General features: G+C 54.0%; 2 protein-coding genes across 4 annotated transcripts in view; one reads left to right on the top strand and one right to left on the bottom strand.

Moving 5' to 3' along the window:
- APC2 (APC regulator of WNT signaling pathway 2) overlaps window positions 1-16,004 on the top strand; it is a 52,519-nt gene extending 36,515 nt beyond the window's left edge. For both annotated transcript variants that reach the window (XM_083421316.1, XM_083421317.1), the window contains exons 10-15: window positions 663-758; window positions 3,352-3,491; window positions 5,426-5,503; window positions 6,520-6,636; window positions 9,176-9,390; window positions 10,406-16,004. In XM_083421316.1, coding sequence (XP_083277442.1) covers window positions 663-758; window positions 3,352-3,491; window positions 5,426-5,503; window positions 6,520-6,636; window positions 9,176-9,390; window positions 10,406-15,920 — 6,161 coding nt within the window. In that variant the 3' untranslated portion in view covers window positions 15,921-16,004. The remainder of the gene's footprint in view (window positions 1-662; window positions 759-3,351; window positions 3,492-5,425; window positions 5,504-6,519; window positions 6,637-9,175; window positions 9,391-10,405) is intronic.
- GAMT (guanidinoacetate N-methyltransferase) overlaps window positions 1-18,239 on the bottom strand; it is a 230,584-nt gene that overhangs the window by 121,647 nt on the left and 90,698 nt on the right. The gene's annotated exons all lie outside the window — the stretch shown is intronic.

Below are 18,239 nucleotides of genomic sequence, written 5' to 3'. Positions count from 1 at the left end.
ATGGCATTTCCATACGCTGCTCTGGTTCACCAGAAGCGGCTTAGTCCTGCTGGCCACATGACCCGGAAGCTGTACACCGGCTCCCTCGGCCAGTAAAGCGAGATGAGCGCCGCAACCCCAGAGCCGGCCACGACTGGACCTAACGGTCAGGGGTCCCTTTACCCTTTACCTTTAGCTTAGGGGGACAGCATCTGCTTGGTGTGCAAGAAGGTTCAGGAGAGCATTTTCTGCCCCAAACCCTGGAGGGCCTCTGCCAGTCAGTTCTGAACGACATGGCCTCACTCTGCTCCATAAGCAATCCCTAGGTCCCTTCGACTGGGTCTCAAGGCAGAGTCCACCGCTGAGAGAGGTTAATTTTTGCAGAGTTGCCCTTCTGAGCTCAACTATCTATAAATACATCTCGTGTATACTTTTCCTTTAAAATCATTTTTCTTGATTTTCCAATAAAAACAACCAATCAACATATCCACAATTAAAAACAATAAACTAAAATTTTTAAACACGACCAAATTACAGTCCGAATTGTTAATTATTAATTTTTCCGGGCTCCCCATAGTCTGGACCTCTGAAGAATATGTCCAGTATTATCATTTTGCCTCTTCTCGTTGTTTTCATATTTTCCACATTTCTCAGCGCTTTATCATATACGTTTTTCTTGGCAGGGCCCGTCCCTATCGAGCCGCAAATCTGCCAAGCCACATGCGCTATCATGAAACTCTCCTTCGACGAAGATTATCGCCGGGCTATGAACGAGCTGGGTAAGTAGAAATTAAGTTTCTATCATTCTCCTTCCCTCCCACAAAATATGATGCCGTAGAATCCCTTGTCTGTGACGCTTGTTGTTGTTTAGTCGTTTAGTTGTGTCCGCCTCTTCGTGACCCCCTGGACCAGAGCACGCCAGGCCCTCCTGTCTTCCACTGCCTCCCCCAGTTTGGTCAAACTCATGCTGGTAGCTTCAAGAACACTGTCCCACCATCTCGTCCTCCGTCGTCCCCTTCTCCTTGTGCCCTCCATCTTTCCCAACATCAGGGTCTTTTCCAGGGAGTCTTCTCTTCTCATGAGGAGCCTCAGCTTCAGGCTCTGTCCTTTCAGTGAGCACTCAGGGCTGATTTCCTTCAGAATGGAGAGGTTTGATCTCCTTGCAGTCCATGGGACTCTCAAGAGTCTCCTCCAGCACCAGAACTCAAAAGCATCCATTCTTTGGCGTTCAGCCTTCTTTATGGTCCAGCTCTCACTTCCATACATCACTACTGGGAAAACCAGAGCTTGAACTATACGGACCTTTGTTGGCAAGGTGATGTCTCTGCTTTTGAAGATGCTGTCTAGGTTTGTCATTGCTTTTCTCCCAAGAAGCAGGCGTCCTTTAATTTCGTGGCTGCTGTCACCATCTGCAGTGATCATGGAGCCCAAGAAAGTCAAATCTCTCACTGCCTCCATTTCCTCCCCTTCTATTTGCCAGGAGGTGATGGGACCAGTGGCCATGATCTTCGTTTATTTGATGTTGAGCTTCAAACAATATTTTGCGCTCTCCTCTTTCACCCTCATTAAAAGATTCTTTAATTCCTCCTCACTTTCTGCCATCAAGGTTGTGTCATCTGCAGATCTGAGGTTGTGTCTGTGACTATCTAGCCATAATTACTTTCTGCATAAAATAAATAAAATGTGGCCGATATCTACCCCGTCCTGCTTGTCTCTCGCTCTCTGTCCCCTCTCCCTGCTTTTCTCGGATTCCTGCCTTGCCGGCGGTTGAGGTAGATCCTCTTTGGGGTTCCCTTCACTCTACAATTCCACAGCTCTGTTCTTCTTCCTTTTTTTAAAAAAAAAAAATTATTTATGCTTTTCAGGTTTAGACCTTTCGCTAATTTTACAATCATTCTACCATTTCCAACCTTGATTTCCTTCCCCCTCTTCCCGCGCTGTTCCTTAAATTCATTTTTAATATCTTCTGCATATCCAAATTAACTTAATTTGCTCGTTTAGTCATCTAAATACATACCCTTATAAAACTACGGGTCATTACAATAACCCTGCCAATCTTCTTATCTGCTTACAATTTATCTCTAAATATTCAACAGAACATTTCCATTCTTTTATTTTTTAAAAAAGTTTGTCTTGATTTCTTATTCTTCTGGTAAGTTTCACGAATTTCTGCGTAGCCCTAAGCTAGGTTTCTGTATCCGTTCTTCCTTTGCTGGGACTTCCTTCTGGTTTCCATTTTTGGCCGAGTAACATTCTTGCATGTTCGCAACCTGCAGTGGCGCCGGTTGCGATTTGGTGCTTCTGCGCATGTGCAAAGCGCAATTTAGCACTTCTGCGCATACGCGACCACCGAAACCTGGAAGTAACCCGTTCCAGTACTTCCAGGTTTCGGCAGTCTGTAACCCGAAAAAATGCAACCTGAAGCATCTGTAACCCAAGGTATGACTGTATATTACTGAAATATACTAGGAGTCGAGAGTGGATTTCATGCTCTTTATTCAGCTCATAGTGGTGAGGAAGAATGGAAGTTCCCCCACAATATCTACTTTATATACATTATTTACACAATGGGCTGCATGTGATTGGCTAATTCCGGGATTCTCCTGTAGGCAAATCAGGTTGTGGATTCACTTCCACCTGGAGCTGGATTGGGTGGCTCCTGCAGACCAATCATACTGCTGCATTGTTCTAGGACCAGTCAGACTGCTGCATTCGGAATCCTATTGTTCTAGGACCAATCAGACTGCTGCATTCTGAATCCTATTGTTCCAGGACCAATCAGACTGCTGCATTGTTCTAGGACCAATCAGACTGCTGCATTTTGTATCCTATTGTTCTAGGACCAGTCAGACTGCTGCGTTATGGATCCTATTGTTCTAGGACCAGTCAGACTGCTGCATTCTGAATCCTATTGTTCTAGGACCAATCAGACTGCTGCATTCTGAATCCTATTGTTCCAGGACCAGTCAGACTGCTGCATTCTGAATCCTATTGTTCTAGGACCAATCAGACTGCTGCATTCTGAATCCTATTGTTCTAGGACCAATCAGACTGCTGCATTGTTCTAGGACCAATCAGACTGCTGCATTTTGGATCCTATTGTTCTAGGACCAATCAGACTGCTGCATTCTGAATCCTATTGTTCTAGGACCAATCAGACTGCTGCATTGTTCTAGGACCAATCAGACTGCTGCATTCTGAATTCTATTGTTCTAGGACCAATCAGACTGCTGCATTTTGGATCCTATTCAACTCAGTGCATAACAATTACAAAATGGATAACAAATAAAAATGACATTAAAAGAGAGAGAAAGAGGTGCTCTTAAATACGTCTGGGGTCAAACACAGAAGCCTCCCTTTTCTTCTTCCTAGGCGGTTTGCAGGCCGTTGCCGAACTGTTGCAGGTGGACTACGAAATGCACCAAATGACCAGTGACCCCCTCAATCTGGCCCTGCGGCGTTACACCGGCATGGCTCTGACGAACCTCACATTTGGGGACGTTGTCAACAAGGTACTGTGGGGGGTGGGAATGGACTTGGGCAGATAAGAAAGCCGAGGGTTCTCCCTTTGCAGAGATTTCGGCATCACTCGGCCCATGGAAACCCAAAGCGCGGAAATTTCTGAGGCTTGAAAGCACTAAAAGAAAGCAATGTATTTTTCGCTCTATAAGACGCACCAGACCACAAGACGCACCTAGTTTTTGGAGGAGGAAAACAAGAGAAAAAAATATTCTGAATCTCAGAAACCAGAACAGCAAGAGGGATCGCTGCGCAGTGAAAGCAGCAATCCCTCTTGCTGTTCTGGCTTCTGGGATAGCTGCGCAGCCTGCATTCGCTCCATAAGACACACACACATTTCCCCTTACTTTTTAGGAGGGGAAAAGTGAGTCTTATAGAGCAAAAAATACGGTAACATGTGGGGAAAAGTCCAGGCACCTGCAATTGGTTCAGGGGAAAGGCTGAGTGCGAGCAAAGCATCTATAGGGGTTCCGAGGGGCAGCGCCAGAGCTGTGGGTCCCTATCGGACTTTGAAAAGCTGCCATCATCATAATGTATTCTTTATACCCCCCGCCCATCTGCCTGGACCTCCCCAGCCCCTCTGGGCAGCTCCCTAAAGAATATTAAAAACACGATAAAACGTCAAACGTTAAAAACTTCCCTAAACAGGGCTGCCTTCAGATGTCTTCTAAAAGTCAGATAGTTGTTTATCTCCTTGACGTCTGATGGGAGGGCATTCCACAGGGCAGGCGCCACCACGGAGAAGGCCCTCTGCCCGGTTCCCTGTAATCTCACTTCTCGCAGGGAGGGAACCACCAGAAGGCCCTCGGAGCTGGACCTTAGTGTCCGGGCTGAATGATGGGGGTGGAGACGCTTCTTCAGGTATACTGGGCCGTTTGGGGCTTTCAAGGTCAGCACCAACACTTTGAATTGTGCTCGGAAACGTCCTCGGAAATGGAGATCTTTCAGGACCGGTGTTATGTGGTCTCGGTGGCTGCTCCCAATTCCCAGTCCGGCTGCCGCAATCTGGATTAGTTGCAGTTTCCGGGTCACCTTCAAAGGCAGCCCCATGTAGAGCGCATGGCTGTAGTCCAAGCGGGAGATAACCAGAGCTTGCACCACTCTGGCCAGACAGTCTACGGGCAGGGAGGGTCTCATCCTGCGTACCAGATGGAGCTGGGAGATGGCTGCCCTGGACACTGAATGGATCTGCGCCTCCATGGACAGCTGTGAGTCCAGAATGACTGAGAGTCTCATATGGTCCTGGTGGCTGCTCTCAGTCACCAATCGGGTAATCACATCCTGGATTAGTTGTAGTTTCCAGGTCACCTTCAAAGGCAGCCCCACGGACAGCGCATGGCTGTAGTCCAAGCGGGAGATAACCAGAGCATGCAACACTCTGGGAGCCAATGTAGATCTTTCAGGACCGGTGTTATATGGTCTCGGTGGCCGCTCCTACTCCCCATTCTAGCTGCCGCATTCTGGATTAGTTGTAGTTTCTGGGTCACCAGAAAGGCAGCCCCACGTAGAGCGCATGGCAGTAGCCCAAGCGGGAGATAACCAGAGCATGCACCACTCTGGCGAGACAGTCTGCGGGCAGGGAGGGTCTCAGCCGGTGTACTAGATGAACCGTCACTGTTTTGAATTTATGATTTTCTGCAGTCGGTCCAGCAAACCACTGAACAATGCTTTCTTATATGGTGGGGTAGAGGAGCACTGGGGATGAGTTTGTGGAACCAAAGGAGAGCACCCCCAAAAAATGTTGGGGAGCCACCAGTCCAGTGTTTATGGGCGCATTGCGCTTTGGAGGCGAAATGCAGAAATGAGGAGCATTTGAAGGCAAAAGGGGCGAGCTGGTTTTGATGGGAGACCACAGCAGTTTCTCAGATGATGACCCTTCTCCCCACCTCTCCTCCCTTGTTTCTCATTTTGCCCCACCCCCACCCAGGCGACGTTGTGCTCCCGCCAGAGATGTATGCAGGCTATTGTGGCGCAGTTGGCGTCTGAAAGTGAAGAGCTCCACCAGGTAAGGATAGCTCAAAGGCAAGGGTGGGTGAACTGCGTCTGCCCACAGCAAGCTTCCCGAGCCGACTTCCACACAGTTCTGTGCAGACCTCCACAACAGACTTCCACACACTTCCACAAAAGACTTCCACACTTCCACAGACTTCAGCAGAAGACTTCCACACTTCTGTAGAAGACTTCCGCAGCAGACTTCCATACATTTCCACAAAAGACATCCACATACTTTCACACACTTTAGCAGAAGACTTCCACACACTTTCACAAAAGACTTCCACACTTCCACAGATTTCAGCAGCAGACTTCCACACTTTCACAGAAGACTTCCACACACTTTCACAAAAGACTTCCACACTTCGACACACTTCTGCAGAAGACTTCCACACACTTTGGCAGCAGACTTCCACATACTTCCACACAGTTCTGCAGAAGACTTCCACATCTCCGCAGAAGGCTTCCACACACTTGTTAAGTTCTCCACATTCCCACATTGGTTGTTTAAATATATATATATATATTGGGCGGAACCAGACATTTGTGGACATTTGTAGGCATCTTAGCATATATTTTCCCCGATTTATATTATTTATTTATCGCACAAGATTTCTATGTCGCCCAGATGCAAAGGCAAAACGACGACACAAAGAATAAAGCGGTGAAATTGTCAGCAACCCCCCCCAGCTGAAAACCACCACTGAAAACCGTTTTTTAAAATAAAAAAACCGGTGACCTAAAAAGCAGATTAAAACACATTCTATACACCTGGATAGGCTTCTCCGAACGGAGATGTTTTTAGCAGGCGCCGAAAAGAGCACAGGGAAGCCTGGTGTCTATTGGCAGGGAGTTCCATAGTTTAGTCCGGGATCGGCAAATCCCTCTGAGTTTAGCCAAGTCACACGCACACACACTGCAGCCTTCTAAAGCCGCTGGCTACCGTCATTTGAACTCTGTGCCCTTCCAAGATCAGTAATCGGCTTCCCTCCGCTCCCTTCCTGATCCTCCTCTTCTTCCTCCTCTCAGGTGGTCTCTAGCATCCTCCGCAACCTCTCCTGGCGGGCCGACATGAACAGCAAGAAGGTGTTGAGGGAGGTCGGCAGTGTCACGGGGCTGATGCAGTGCGCCCTGCGGGCCAACAAGGTGAGCCGGGAAGCGGCTAATAATAATAATAATAATTTATTATTTATACCCCGCCCATCTGGCTGGGTTCCCCCAGGGCGGCTTCCAACCGGATATTAAAAACACAGTAAAAGATCACACATTAAAAGCTTCCCTAAACAAGGCTGCCTTCAGATGTCTCCCAAAAGTCAGATAGTTGTTTATTTCCTTGACATCTGAAGGGAGGGCGCCACCACCAAGAAGGCCCTCTGCCTGGTTCCCTGTAACCTCACTTCTCGCAATGAGGGAACCGCCAGAAGGCCTTCGGAGCTGGACATCAGTGTCCGGGCAGAACGATGTGGGTGGAGACGCTCTTTCAGGTATACTGGGCCATTTAGGGCTTTCAAGGTCAGCACCAACGCTTTGAATTGTGCTTGGAAACGTCCTGGGAGCCAATGGAGGTCTTTCAGGACTGGTGTTATGTGGTCTTGGCAGTACATTGTCTGTCGATGGCAGAATCTCGTTGGGGCAAATGCGGCAATGGCCATCCTCTCTCTCGGGCAACCTGCAGCCAAGCGGAAGCCGTGCCTTGGTTTCCGAACATTTTGGAAGTAGAATGGAATTCCAGAATTCCGTCCAATTTCTGAGGTTACTACTGTACTGCCCTTCCTCCGAAGGTCTCAGGGCGGTTCACAGCTCCCGTGATCCTCTGAGAGAGAAGCCCACGGTTGATTTAAAGTGGACTCATAGTGCTCCGTGGGTGGCGCTGTGGGTTAAACCACAGAGCCTAGGGCTTGCCGATCAGAAGGTTGGCGGTTCGAATCCCCGCAATGACGGGGTGAGCTCCCGTTGCTCGGTCCCTGCTCCTGCCAACCTAGCAGTTCAAAAGCATGTCAAAGTACAAGTAGATAAATAGGTACCGCTCTGGCGGGAAGGTAAACGGCATTTCCGTGCGCTGCTCTGGTTCGCCAGAAGAGGCTTAGTCCTGCTGGCCACATGACCCGGAAGCTGTACGCCGGCTCCCTCGGCCAGTAAAGCGAGATGAGCACCGCAACCCCAGAGTCGGCCACGACTGGACCTAATGGTCAGGGGTCCCTTTACCTTTATGTTTACCATAGTGCTCCAAACGCCTGGGACAAACATGTAACAAGGATTCGAAACCTGCGGGACCAGAGATTCTTAGAAGACTGGAGTAAACATTTGAACTATCTAAAAAGCAATTGTAATAAACAGATTACGCTAGTAGGACTGCAAGACGTTCTGTAAGGAGGATTATGTGAAATATTGCAAGGAAGATTAGGAAGAGAATGATTAGTTAATGATAATTAGAAGTACAGTGGTACCTCTGTTTGCGAACGGGATCCGTTCTGGAGCCCTATTCGCAACATGAGCAGAACGCAACCCAGGTCTGCGCTGGTCACGATTCACCGCTTCTGCGCATGCGTGTGACGTCATTTTGAGCGTCTGTCTGCGCATGCGGTGAAACCCGGAAGTAACCCGTTCCGTCACTTCCGGGTCGCCACGGGACGTATCCTGAAAGAACGTACAGTGGTACTTCGGGTTACATACGCTTCAGGTTACAGACTCCACTCACCCAGAAATAGTGCTTCAGGTTAAGAACTTTGCTTCAGGATGAGAACAGAAATCATGCTCCGGCAGCGGGAGGCCCCATTAGCTAAAGTGGTGCTTCAGGTTAAGAACAGTTTCAGGTTAAGAACGGATCTCTGGAACGAATTAAGTACTTAACCCGAGGTACTACTGTAACCTGAACCGAACGTAACAAGAGGTATGACTGTAATAGAGAAATTAAGAAATGCAGAATAAGTAATAAAGAATGGAAAATCTTCAGCGGTTGTTGTCCAAAATATTGTATAAGAATTTATGTTAAATGATTGTTGGAAATGATATGTTAAAAACAATAAAAATGTGTAAAATAAAAAAAGAATTAAAAGTCACAAAATAATACTAATACAGTGGTACCTCGGGTTAAGTACTTAATTCGTTCCGGAGGTCCGTACTTAACCTGAAACTGTTCTTAACCTGAAGCACCACTTTAGCTAATGGGGCCTCCTGCTGCTGCTGCTACGCCGCCAGAGCACGATTTCTGTTCTCATCCTGAAGCAAAGTTCTTAACCTGAAGCACTGTTTCTGGGTTAGCGGAGTCTGTAACCCAGTGGTGTAGCGTGGGGGGTGCAGGGGGGGCCGGCCGCACCGGGCGCAACATCTGGGGGGGGGCGCGGTTGCACTCGTAGCTCTCTGCCCCTACCTGACTCACTCACTCTCTCTCACTGCAGTGCTGGCTGTGCGAATCCGATCCGAGCTGCCGGGTCGCCGCCCACTGTGGAGGGGAGGGTGCCAGGCGTGCGGTGCGGTGCGGAGAGAGAGCGAGGGACTATCTGGGGGAGGGACAGTGCAGCGGGGGGGGGGGGGCGCAAATTACTTGCCTTGCCCCGGGTGCTGACAACCCACGCTACGCCACTGCTGTAACCTAAAGCGTATGTAACCCGAGGTACCACTGTAATAAGAATGCCAGGGGCGAACAAAGCCTCATTTCCTCTGTCTCTCTGCTGTTCTGTGCTAGGAATCAACCCTAAAAAGCATCCTGAGCGCCCTGTGGAATCTCTCGGCTCACAGTACGGAGAACAAAGCTGCCATCTGTCTGGTGGATGGGGCCCTTGGCTTCCTGGTCAGCACCCTCACCTATAAATGCCAAAGCAACTCACTGGCCATCATTGAAAGCGGAGGAGGGATCCTAAGGAATGTCTCCAGCCTCGTGGCTACCAAGGAAGATTACAGGTCAGTGACTCTCTCCCTCTGTTTCTCGGCCGCCACTGGGCGCATCTCCCTCCCTCCGACTTCTGAAATGTTCAAAAACCAAGGCGCAGCTTCTGATTGGCGCAGGCACCCCGGAAACAATACCCGACAGCCGCATCGGATGTTCGGCTTCCGAAAAACGTTCGAAAACCAGAACACTCACTTCCAAGGTGTTTGAGTACAGTGGTACCTTGGTTCTCAAACGCCAAAAACCCGGAAGTAAGTGGACATTTTTCGGAAGCCGAACGTCCGATGCAACTGTCGGCTATTGTTTCCGGGGCGCCTTCACCAATCAGAAGCTGTGCTTCTGTGCAGCAAAGAAAAAAGTTTGATTTTAATTTTTATCATCTACAAAGCTGTCTTGTTTATTTTATAGTGCAGTACATTGTACAGCGGGTGGCGCTGTGGGTTAAACCACAGAGCCTAGGACTTGCCGATCAGAAGGTCGGCGGTTCGAATCCCCCCGACGGGGTGAGCTCCCGTTGCTCGGTCCCTGCTCCTGCCAACCTAGCAGTTCGAAAGCACGTCAAGTGCAAGTAGATAAATAGGTACCGCTCCGGCGGGAAGGTAAACAGCGTTTCCGTGCGCTGCTCTGGTTGGCCAGAAGCGGCTTAGTCATGCTGGCCACATGACCCGGAAGCTGTACACCGGCTCCCTCGGCCAGTAAAGCGAGATGAGTGCCGCAACCCCAGAGTCGGCCACGACTGGACCTAATGGTCAGGGGTCCCTTTACCTTTACATTGTTTACCGCTTTCATTTTATGGTCTCGTTAGAGAGCAAAATTCACGTTCAATTGCTGTTTTAGGGGTTGTTTTTAAAAGTCCGGAATGGATTAATCCGTTTTGCATTGCTTTCTATGGGAAAGTGGGCTTTGGTTTTGGAACGCTTTGGTTTTGGAACGGATTCAGTTTGAGAACCAAGGCACCACTGTTCAGCAAACGCAGGCCCATGCCACTGTTGTTGTTTTTAATGTATTCCCCACCCGACTGTCTTCCAGGCAAGTCCTGAGAGACCACAGCTGCCTACAGACCCTCTTGCAGCATCTCAAGTCCCACAGCCTGACCATCGTCAGCAATGCCTGCGGCACCCTGTGGAACCTCTCGGCCCGCAGCCCCAAAGACCAGGAGCTCCTGTGGGACCTGGGCGCCGTCAGCATGCTCCGAAACCTCGTACACTCCAAGCACAAGATGATCGCCATGGGCAGCGCGGCAGCCTTGCGGAACCTCCTGGCCAACCGCCCCCCGAAATACAAAGACGCTGTGGTCATCTCGCCGGGGTCCTGTATGCCGTCGCTTTATATGAGGAAGCAGAAGGCGCTGGAGGCCGAGCTGGACACAAAACACCTGGCCGAGGCCTTTGACAGCCTGGAGAAGCAGACTTTGAAGACACAGAACACCAAAAAGCCCATAAGGCACATGGAGAGTTTGGTGAAAGACTATGCTTCCGATTCGGGGTGCTTTGACGACGACGAGGGCCCCAACGCCTCCGAGACAGGGAACGCCTCTGTCCTTTCTATGTTCCTGAACTCCTCCTTCCTCCAAGGGCAGGCGTTGCCGCGAGCCCCACGGAGGTGCCCTGAGCCCGAGAAGGACGGGAGCCGGCCGGTGGAAGCTGCCCAGGTGGCCCCTTCGCTGCTCCGCCCGGACGAGGACGTCTCCGCGGCAGCCGAGAAGCTGGCCAACAAAATCTCCACCGCCGTGGCCAAGATCGACAAGCTGGTGGAGGACATCTCTGTCCTCCACACATCCTCGGACGACAGCTTCAGCCTCAGTTCTGAGGACCACTGCTTGGATTGGCAGCTGGGGCTGGAGGAGGTGCATGAGGCCCGCGCCCAGTCGTGCTCGCCGTGCCGGCTGTCGGACGCCAGCGGCTTTGCCAAGCGGGAAGGCCTGTGCCGTGCCCACACCCTCCTGCGGCTGAAGACGGCCTACACCAGCCTCTCCAACGACAGCCTCAACAGCGGGAGCACCAGCGACGGTTACTGCACCAAGGAGCACATGAAGCCGTGCACCGGAACGTCCTTCTTGGATTTTAAAGACGAACTGCATCGCTACCAGAAGCGGCCCAGCCGCCTGGACCTGAAAAACATCTTGAGCAACAGGCCGGAGAAGGCGGAGGTGCCGGGAAAGAAACGTCACGGGACAGGAGAGGCGGCAGAAAAGCTGGAAAACCTTGTGAAGCTCCCGAAAGCTGACGCCGCGGTTGCCGAGAAGGAGCCAGAACCCCAGACGAAAGTTCCGAGCAATGAGCTAAACGCAGACCCCAAAGTCCAGACGATTAAGCTCTCGCCGTCCTACCAACATGTCCCCCTGGTGGAGAGCATTGGGGCCGGTAGCTCAGCGCCTGAAACGGTCGGGCCGCAGGGAGCCGGTCCCTTCTTGTCGCTGAAGTCGATCGGAAACCTGAGCAAGATTCCTGAGAAGCTTCCCGCTCGGCCCCCAGCCCCCGCGGGGCAAGAACAGCTGCAGAAGTACTCGGTGGAAGACACGCCTATCTGTTTCTCTCGTTGCAGCTCGTTGTCTTCGCTTTCCTCGGCCGACAACATCCTGGATGGGCAGAGCCACAGCGAGAACGAGACGGACAGTGACTCCTCGCTGGAGATCATCGAGGTGGAAGAGGTGGCCGAGATGGAGGAGGCGCGGAAGGGAGGGCAAGCGGAGGCTGTCCCGGCCGCCTCGCAGCCCATCGCCATCCCTTTCCCCAAGAAGGAGAAGGTCTTCCTCCGCGGAGCTTCGCCCTGCCGGCCGGAGGACTTGACGCCGTCCAGCTCCTCAGAGAACTACATACAGGAGACGCCGCTGGTGATGAGCCGCTGCAGCTCCGTCAGTTCGCTGGGCAGCTTCGAGAGTCCGTCCATCGCCAGTTCCATCCAAAGCGAGCCCTGCAGCGAGATGATCAGCGGCACCATCAGTCCCAGTGAGCTGCCCGATAGTCCCGGGCAGACCATGCCCCCCAGCCGCAGCAAAACACCCCTGTTCGAGCTGAGCGGTCAGCCGGAGAAGGAGGCGAGCCAGTTCAACATCCAGTGGGAGAACAACGTCAAGAAGTTCATGGAGATCACGGACTTCAAGGAGCGGTTCCAAGTGCCCCAAGACCTCGACTCCATGGTCTACTTCACCGTGGAGAAGCCCAACGAGAACTTCTCCTGCGCCTCCAGCTTGAGCGCTCTTCCTCTCCACGAACACTACGTCCAGAAGGATGTGGAGTTGAAGCTGATGCCCCCTTTCCCCGAAAGGAGCGGCAGCCTGGGCTTCGCGGCGCATGAGGAAGAGAGGGCCGCCGAGAGCCAGAGGAAGCCAGAGCGCCTGGAGTTGACCTCCGACGAAGACATCGAGATCTTGAAGGAGTGCATCAATTCAGCCATGCCGTCACGCTTCCGGAAAGTGCGGACGTCTCTCGTCTCCGGGTTTCCGGGCCAGGTTCTCAACCCTCAAACCAAGAAGCCAGTGCACGTCCCGGTTTATATGCTGGTCCCCGCCAGTTCTCACCTGGGTATCCCCAAGCACAGGCGTTCGGCGGCCGCCACGAGGCCCAGCAAAGACTACGTCGGCGATGAGGATTCCTTCACTGACTCGGCTGAAGGGACTCCGGTCAACTTCTCCAGCGCGGCTTCCCTGAGCGACGAGACGCTCCAGTACCCGACGAAGGAGGAGGCGGACTTGAGGCGGTGCTCTGGGAGGAGGAGGGAAGCTCTGGGCCCACGCGGATTAGGCCTCAAGATGGAGGCGGCCCAGGGTGAGGTGGGAGGCTTCCGGGCCGGAAGGATAACCTCCAGCCATTCCACGCCGACCCGGGTGGCGTCCGCGTACAAGCACAACACGGGCTCGAGCCACACCAGCCCACTCCGCACAGGCCGGGCCCAGTCGGCCGAGTCCAAGCGAGGACACGTCCCCCTCAGAAACCTGGAGTTGACGCTCGTGAGGCAGGGCAGCCTGAGGGCCAGCTCGGAAGGCAGCCGTTCCAGGAAAGACGCCCCTCAGGAGAACGGCAGCAGCGACATGGTCTTCCAGTCGCTTTGCCACACCACGCCGACCGAAGAGGCGGTCTATTGCTTCTACGAGAACGACTCAGACGACTTGGCGGAACTCGGGGTGAGACGTTCGCCCAGGAGGAAGGCCGGAGCGCCCGGCAAAGGCCAAAGAAAGGAAGCTTGGGTCAAGAAAGAGGCCGAGTTTGCTTCCAGGCAGCCGCCGCCGAAAACCAAGATGGCCGCCAAGCTGCGCAGCAACCTCATTGCGGACGAGACACCGCCATGCTATTCCCTCAGCTCTTCTCTGAGTTCCCTGAGTGACGTGGAGCTGTGCCACGCAGATGGGAGGGGGCAGCTGTACGGCCGAGCCAAGCTGGCCTTGAGCCGGCGGCAGGAGATGCGGGCAGCGCTGGCCAAGCGGAGGGGCAGCTCAGGGAGCTCCCTCAGCTGCGACTCGGACGACAACCTGATACCGAAGGGTGTCGGGTCGGCAGCGGCCAAGAGGAGGAGGCAGTCGGGGAAAAGGAAGCAGGGCGAGAAGGAGAGGAAGGGGAGGAAGCCCTATGAGCGGAAGCCAGAGGCCACGCCGGACGAAGCCGCCTCAGACCTGGACAGTGTTGACTGGAAGGCAATCCAGGAAGGAGCCAACTCCATTGTCACCTGGCTGCACCAGGCGGCCTCCTCCTTTGCCCGCGACCCATCCTCGGAATCGGACTCCATTCTCTCTTTCATGTCCGGCCTGTCGTCGGGATCCACGCTGCAGCTGTCTCTGGAGAGGAAGGAGAAGAAGGCAGGCAGGAAGGTCCCCGGCCGTCACGTGGAGAAGAAAGACCTTCCGAGGGTGTTCCAGGACGGCAAGAAGGTCGCCACAGGAGGTCCCAGGGCCCAGAACAGTCGGGCGGAGAAGAACGTTCAGCAGAAGCCGCTCACCAACTTGCCGGTGGTCTTCCGAGGCCGGACGGTGATCTACATGCCAAACGTGGCGAAGGACTCGCCGGCACAGAGCCCCAGAGCCGCCCCGAAGAAGGCAGGAGCCCCAGCGAAGCAGGAAGCGCCTGTGAAGAACCTCAGCCTGAACCAGCAGAGGTCTCGGAGCCTCCACAGGCCGGGGAAGATCTCGGAGATAGTGGACCTCACCTTGCCGAAACGCAGCGCGACTCCGCCGGCCCGGATGACGAAAGCCCCTTCCTCGGGGTCGTCCCGGACGTCCACGCCGTCTCAGCCCAACCAGAAGAAGCTGACGTCCCCTTCGCAGCCGCCCGGCCGGCAGATACCGACTCGGGAAGCTGGGAAGGCAAACGGGAACGCCACATCTCCCAGCCAGAACCCCAAGCCAGTGCAGAAGTCTCCCGTTCCCAAGCAACACAAGACCCAGAAGTCTCCCGTCCGTATCCCCTTCATGCAGAAGCCGGTGAAGAAAACGCTGCCAGCCCGGAACGCCATGCCTACTTTGGAGGAGCAGGTGGGGAGAGGCAGAGGGACAAGGCCCCAGACCGGCGGGAAGCCCACCCTGCAAAGCAGCCACCTCAATCTGGTCCGCATGTCCTCCGCGAGGTCCGCCGCCAGCGAGTCAGACCGCTCTGGCTTCCTGAGGCAGCTGACGTTCATCAAGGAGTCGTCCGGCCTGCTCATGAGGCACCGGCCTGAGCTTTCGTCACCGCAGCCGAACTCGACGCTCTCCCCGGCCGCTTCACCTCGGAGAGGCCGCCCCGGTCTGCCGCCCGTTTTCCTCTGCTCCTCCCGGTGCGACGAGCTCAAGGCGGACAAGCCCACGGGGCTTATGCAGCGGCCCGTCGTCTCGCGGGGACCTCTGTCAAGCCACGGGGTCCCGGCGGGCATGAGGCCTCCGAGGCGGACGAGCTCGGAAAGCCCCTGCAGGCTCCCGGTCAAAACGGGCAACGGCCCGCCGGAGCCATTCAAACGGTACTCGTCGTCGCCTCAGATCAATGTTGTCAAGAGGACGGGCAGCCCAGCCACTGCCGGTTGCCAAGAGCCCACGAAGAACAAGAGCGATGAGGGGCCCAAACTCCCCGTGGTGCCTCCTCAGGGAGCGCCGGAAAAGCAGGCCGAAGAGGCACAGCGAGAGATGGTGAGGGGGACGTGGAAGCGCATCCGAGACGAGGACATTCCCCACATCCTGAAGACCACCCTCCCTCCCACGGCCCTGCCGCTGGTCAGCACTTTGGAGGAGGAAGAGGCCCCTCAGGCCCTGCGGAAGACCAGCGACGCCGTCGTGCAGACGGAAGACTTCTCCGCCGCCAAAACCAACTCCAGCACCTCTCCGACGATGGAAACCAAGGCTGCGCATCTCACGTTCCCCTCGGAAGCGGGAGAGGCAGGCGGTCCCAATCCAGGCAAGGCCCCCGCGGCAGTGCCCATCTCCTTCACGCACGAGGTGCCCGTCAGCTCCCTCGGGAACTTCCCCCCAAGCAGGCACAGCTCCCCGAGCCGGGCTGCCCGGGTGACCCCCTTCAACTACACGCCCAGCCCCATGGCGGAGCCCGCGGACAACGAGAAACAGATTCAAAAAGTGCAGGTCTGAGCAGCCCCGGCCGCCGCACCTCTGTACGAACACAGAAGCTTGTCTCCGTTTGCTTATCTTTCGTTCGTTTTATTTTCTATTAAAGACTTTGTCACCGCCTGCTAAGTCCCCACCTTGCTTCTTAGCAAAGCGAGGAGGGATCTGGGAGCTTTTGATTCCATATTGACACAGGACTGGGGGAGCTGTTTCTTGGGCTGATCGCTGGGGAGAGATTCCTTTCATACCCACCGAATCCTTCCTCCCTTTCGAAACGGCTTCTCGGACTTCTTAACGCACCAAGAGATGCCCAAAGCCCACCTCATACTCCGGGGTCAACGTGGCTGTCGGTGGTGGTGCTACGAGATAGAAGAAGAAGAAGAAGAGTTTGGATTTGATATCCCGCCTTTCACTCCCCTTCAGGAGTCTCAAAGCGGCTAACATTCTCCTTTCCCTTCCTCCCCCACAACAAACACTCTGTGAGGTGAGTGGGGCTGAGAGACTTCAGAGAAGTGTGACTGGCCCAAGGTCACCCAGCAGCTGCATGTGGAGGAGTGGAGACGCGAACCCGGTTCCCCAGATTATGGGACTACCGCTCTTAACCACTACACCACACTAGATCGGGGCACAACCACCCAATCTGTGAGGATGAGGGCGAGCGATTCTCCCCCGCCGTCGGTCGGAGAAACTGAGGCCGGGAGTTCTTCGCCCCGTTCAGAATTAAACAGGGTGCTCTCCCACAGGAAAACACCCTTCCTGCTTGGATTATGAGCTTTCGGAAGAGTTATCTCACCGTTCCCTCACGAGCACCCCTTGCCGAATTCGTATCCTCGGCCTCGTACAGACACGCTCCGTTTCGAACACGGATCTTTCCCCACTTCCGATCGCCCTTTGCAAGCAACGTGGTCAAGAGGCGCTTGTGGCTTGGCTTACACAAGACTCCTCCTTTTGCCAGCGACTATTTTTTGGATGGACGGATAACATCGCCAGATGGATTAGTCCTTTTTTGCCCGTTCCACCTTGGGGGCAGTGTGTCTCCTGCCCTCCTCTGCTTTCCTGGAAACCACAGACACAAACTTTAAGAATCAGTTGGGAGGCATATAAATAATAAAATTACTATTATTATTATTATTGGCCAGGGATGTTAACTGGATCACATCTCCCATCATCCCCGATAGCCGGGGCGGCAGGGGCGATGGGACCTGGGCTCCAGCGACGTCTGCCGAATCACAGACCTTGTAGCATTGGAAAGGGACCCGAAGAGTCATCTAGACTAACCCCCCGCAATGCAAGAATGGCCGCTCCCCCTGCTGTGCGGGGCAGCCGTTGCGAGTGAACTTGCCCTGAATGGGACAGGTCAAATCCTATGACGGTGGGGGGGGACACAAAGCGAAGGGGGTTAGGGGGAAAAGAGAGAGCCTTAACCTCAACTCTCGGTTGCATGTATTAGGCCGCGATCCTGCGCACCTGCTTACCTGGAGGTGAGCGTCCATTGGGCTCAGTGGGGCTTGCGTCCGAGTCGCCCTGTCTAGGACTCCACTTTTAGTCTCCTGTGTTATGGGCACTAATACCAGTTGAATTAAAAACGAAAAAAAGAGTTTATTTGATTTATTTGGGGTGGGGGAGACGTTTAAGCAAGGGGAGGGGGGAAAGGATAAGGGGTGGGTGGGTGAGGACCTTTTACGTGGCGGAGTGGGGTGGGTGGAGTGGAAATTAGCCCCAAAGTCGAAAAATGCCCCCCTCTAGTTCTCCCTATCTGGCCCTTCTGTGCCTCCCCTGGCTACATATCACGCCCCTTTCCTCAAGGCCACACCCCTTTCCTTCAGCCACTCCCACTTCTTCCAGGCCATGCCCCTTTTCTCCAGGCCGCCTCCTTTCCACAGGCCACACCCTCTTTCCTCTAGGCCACTCCCCTTTCCTCCAAGCCACTCCCACCTTCCTCTAGGGCACGCCCCTTTCTTCCAGTCACTCCCACTTCTTCCAGGCCACACCCCTTTCCTCCAGTTCGCTCCCTTTTCTCCAGGCTACTCCCACTTTCCTCCAGGTCACACCCCCTTTTCTCCAGGTCACACCCCCTTTTCTCCAGGTCACTCCCACTTCCACAGGCCACACCCCTTTCCTCCAGGCCACACCCCCTTGTCAGCCCGGCTCAGCTCAGAGGTAGAGCGGGCGCTCTGGCTGCAAAAGTCCCCCTGGTTCAATATTTGGTGTCTCCAGGCAGGGAGAGAGCGAAACCCCAGCTGCTGCCTGCCAGTGTGAGTAACACTGACCAAGATGGGGTGTGTGTGGCTTAGACGCTTAATATGCCTTTACACGGAACCTTGAGGACCAGAAACTTGCTCC

The sequence above is a fragment of the Podarcis tiliguerta genome, assembly GCF_965153285.1.
Source record: "Podarcis tiliguerta genome assembly, chromosome: 18".
Lineage (NCBI taxonomy): Eukaryota > Metazoa > Chordata > Lepidosauria > Squamata > Lacertidae > Podarcis > Podarcis tiliguerta.
The sequence above is the reverse complement of the archived record's forward strand: the minus strand, read 5'-3'. Positions and strand labels throughout refer to the sequence as shown.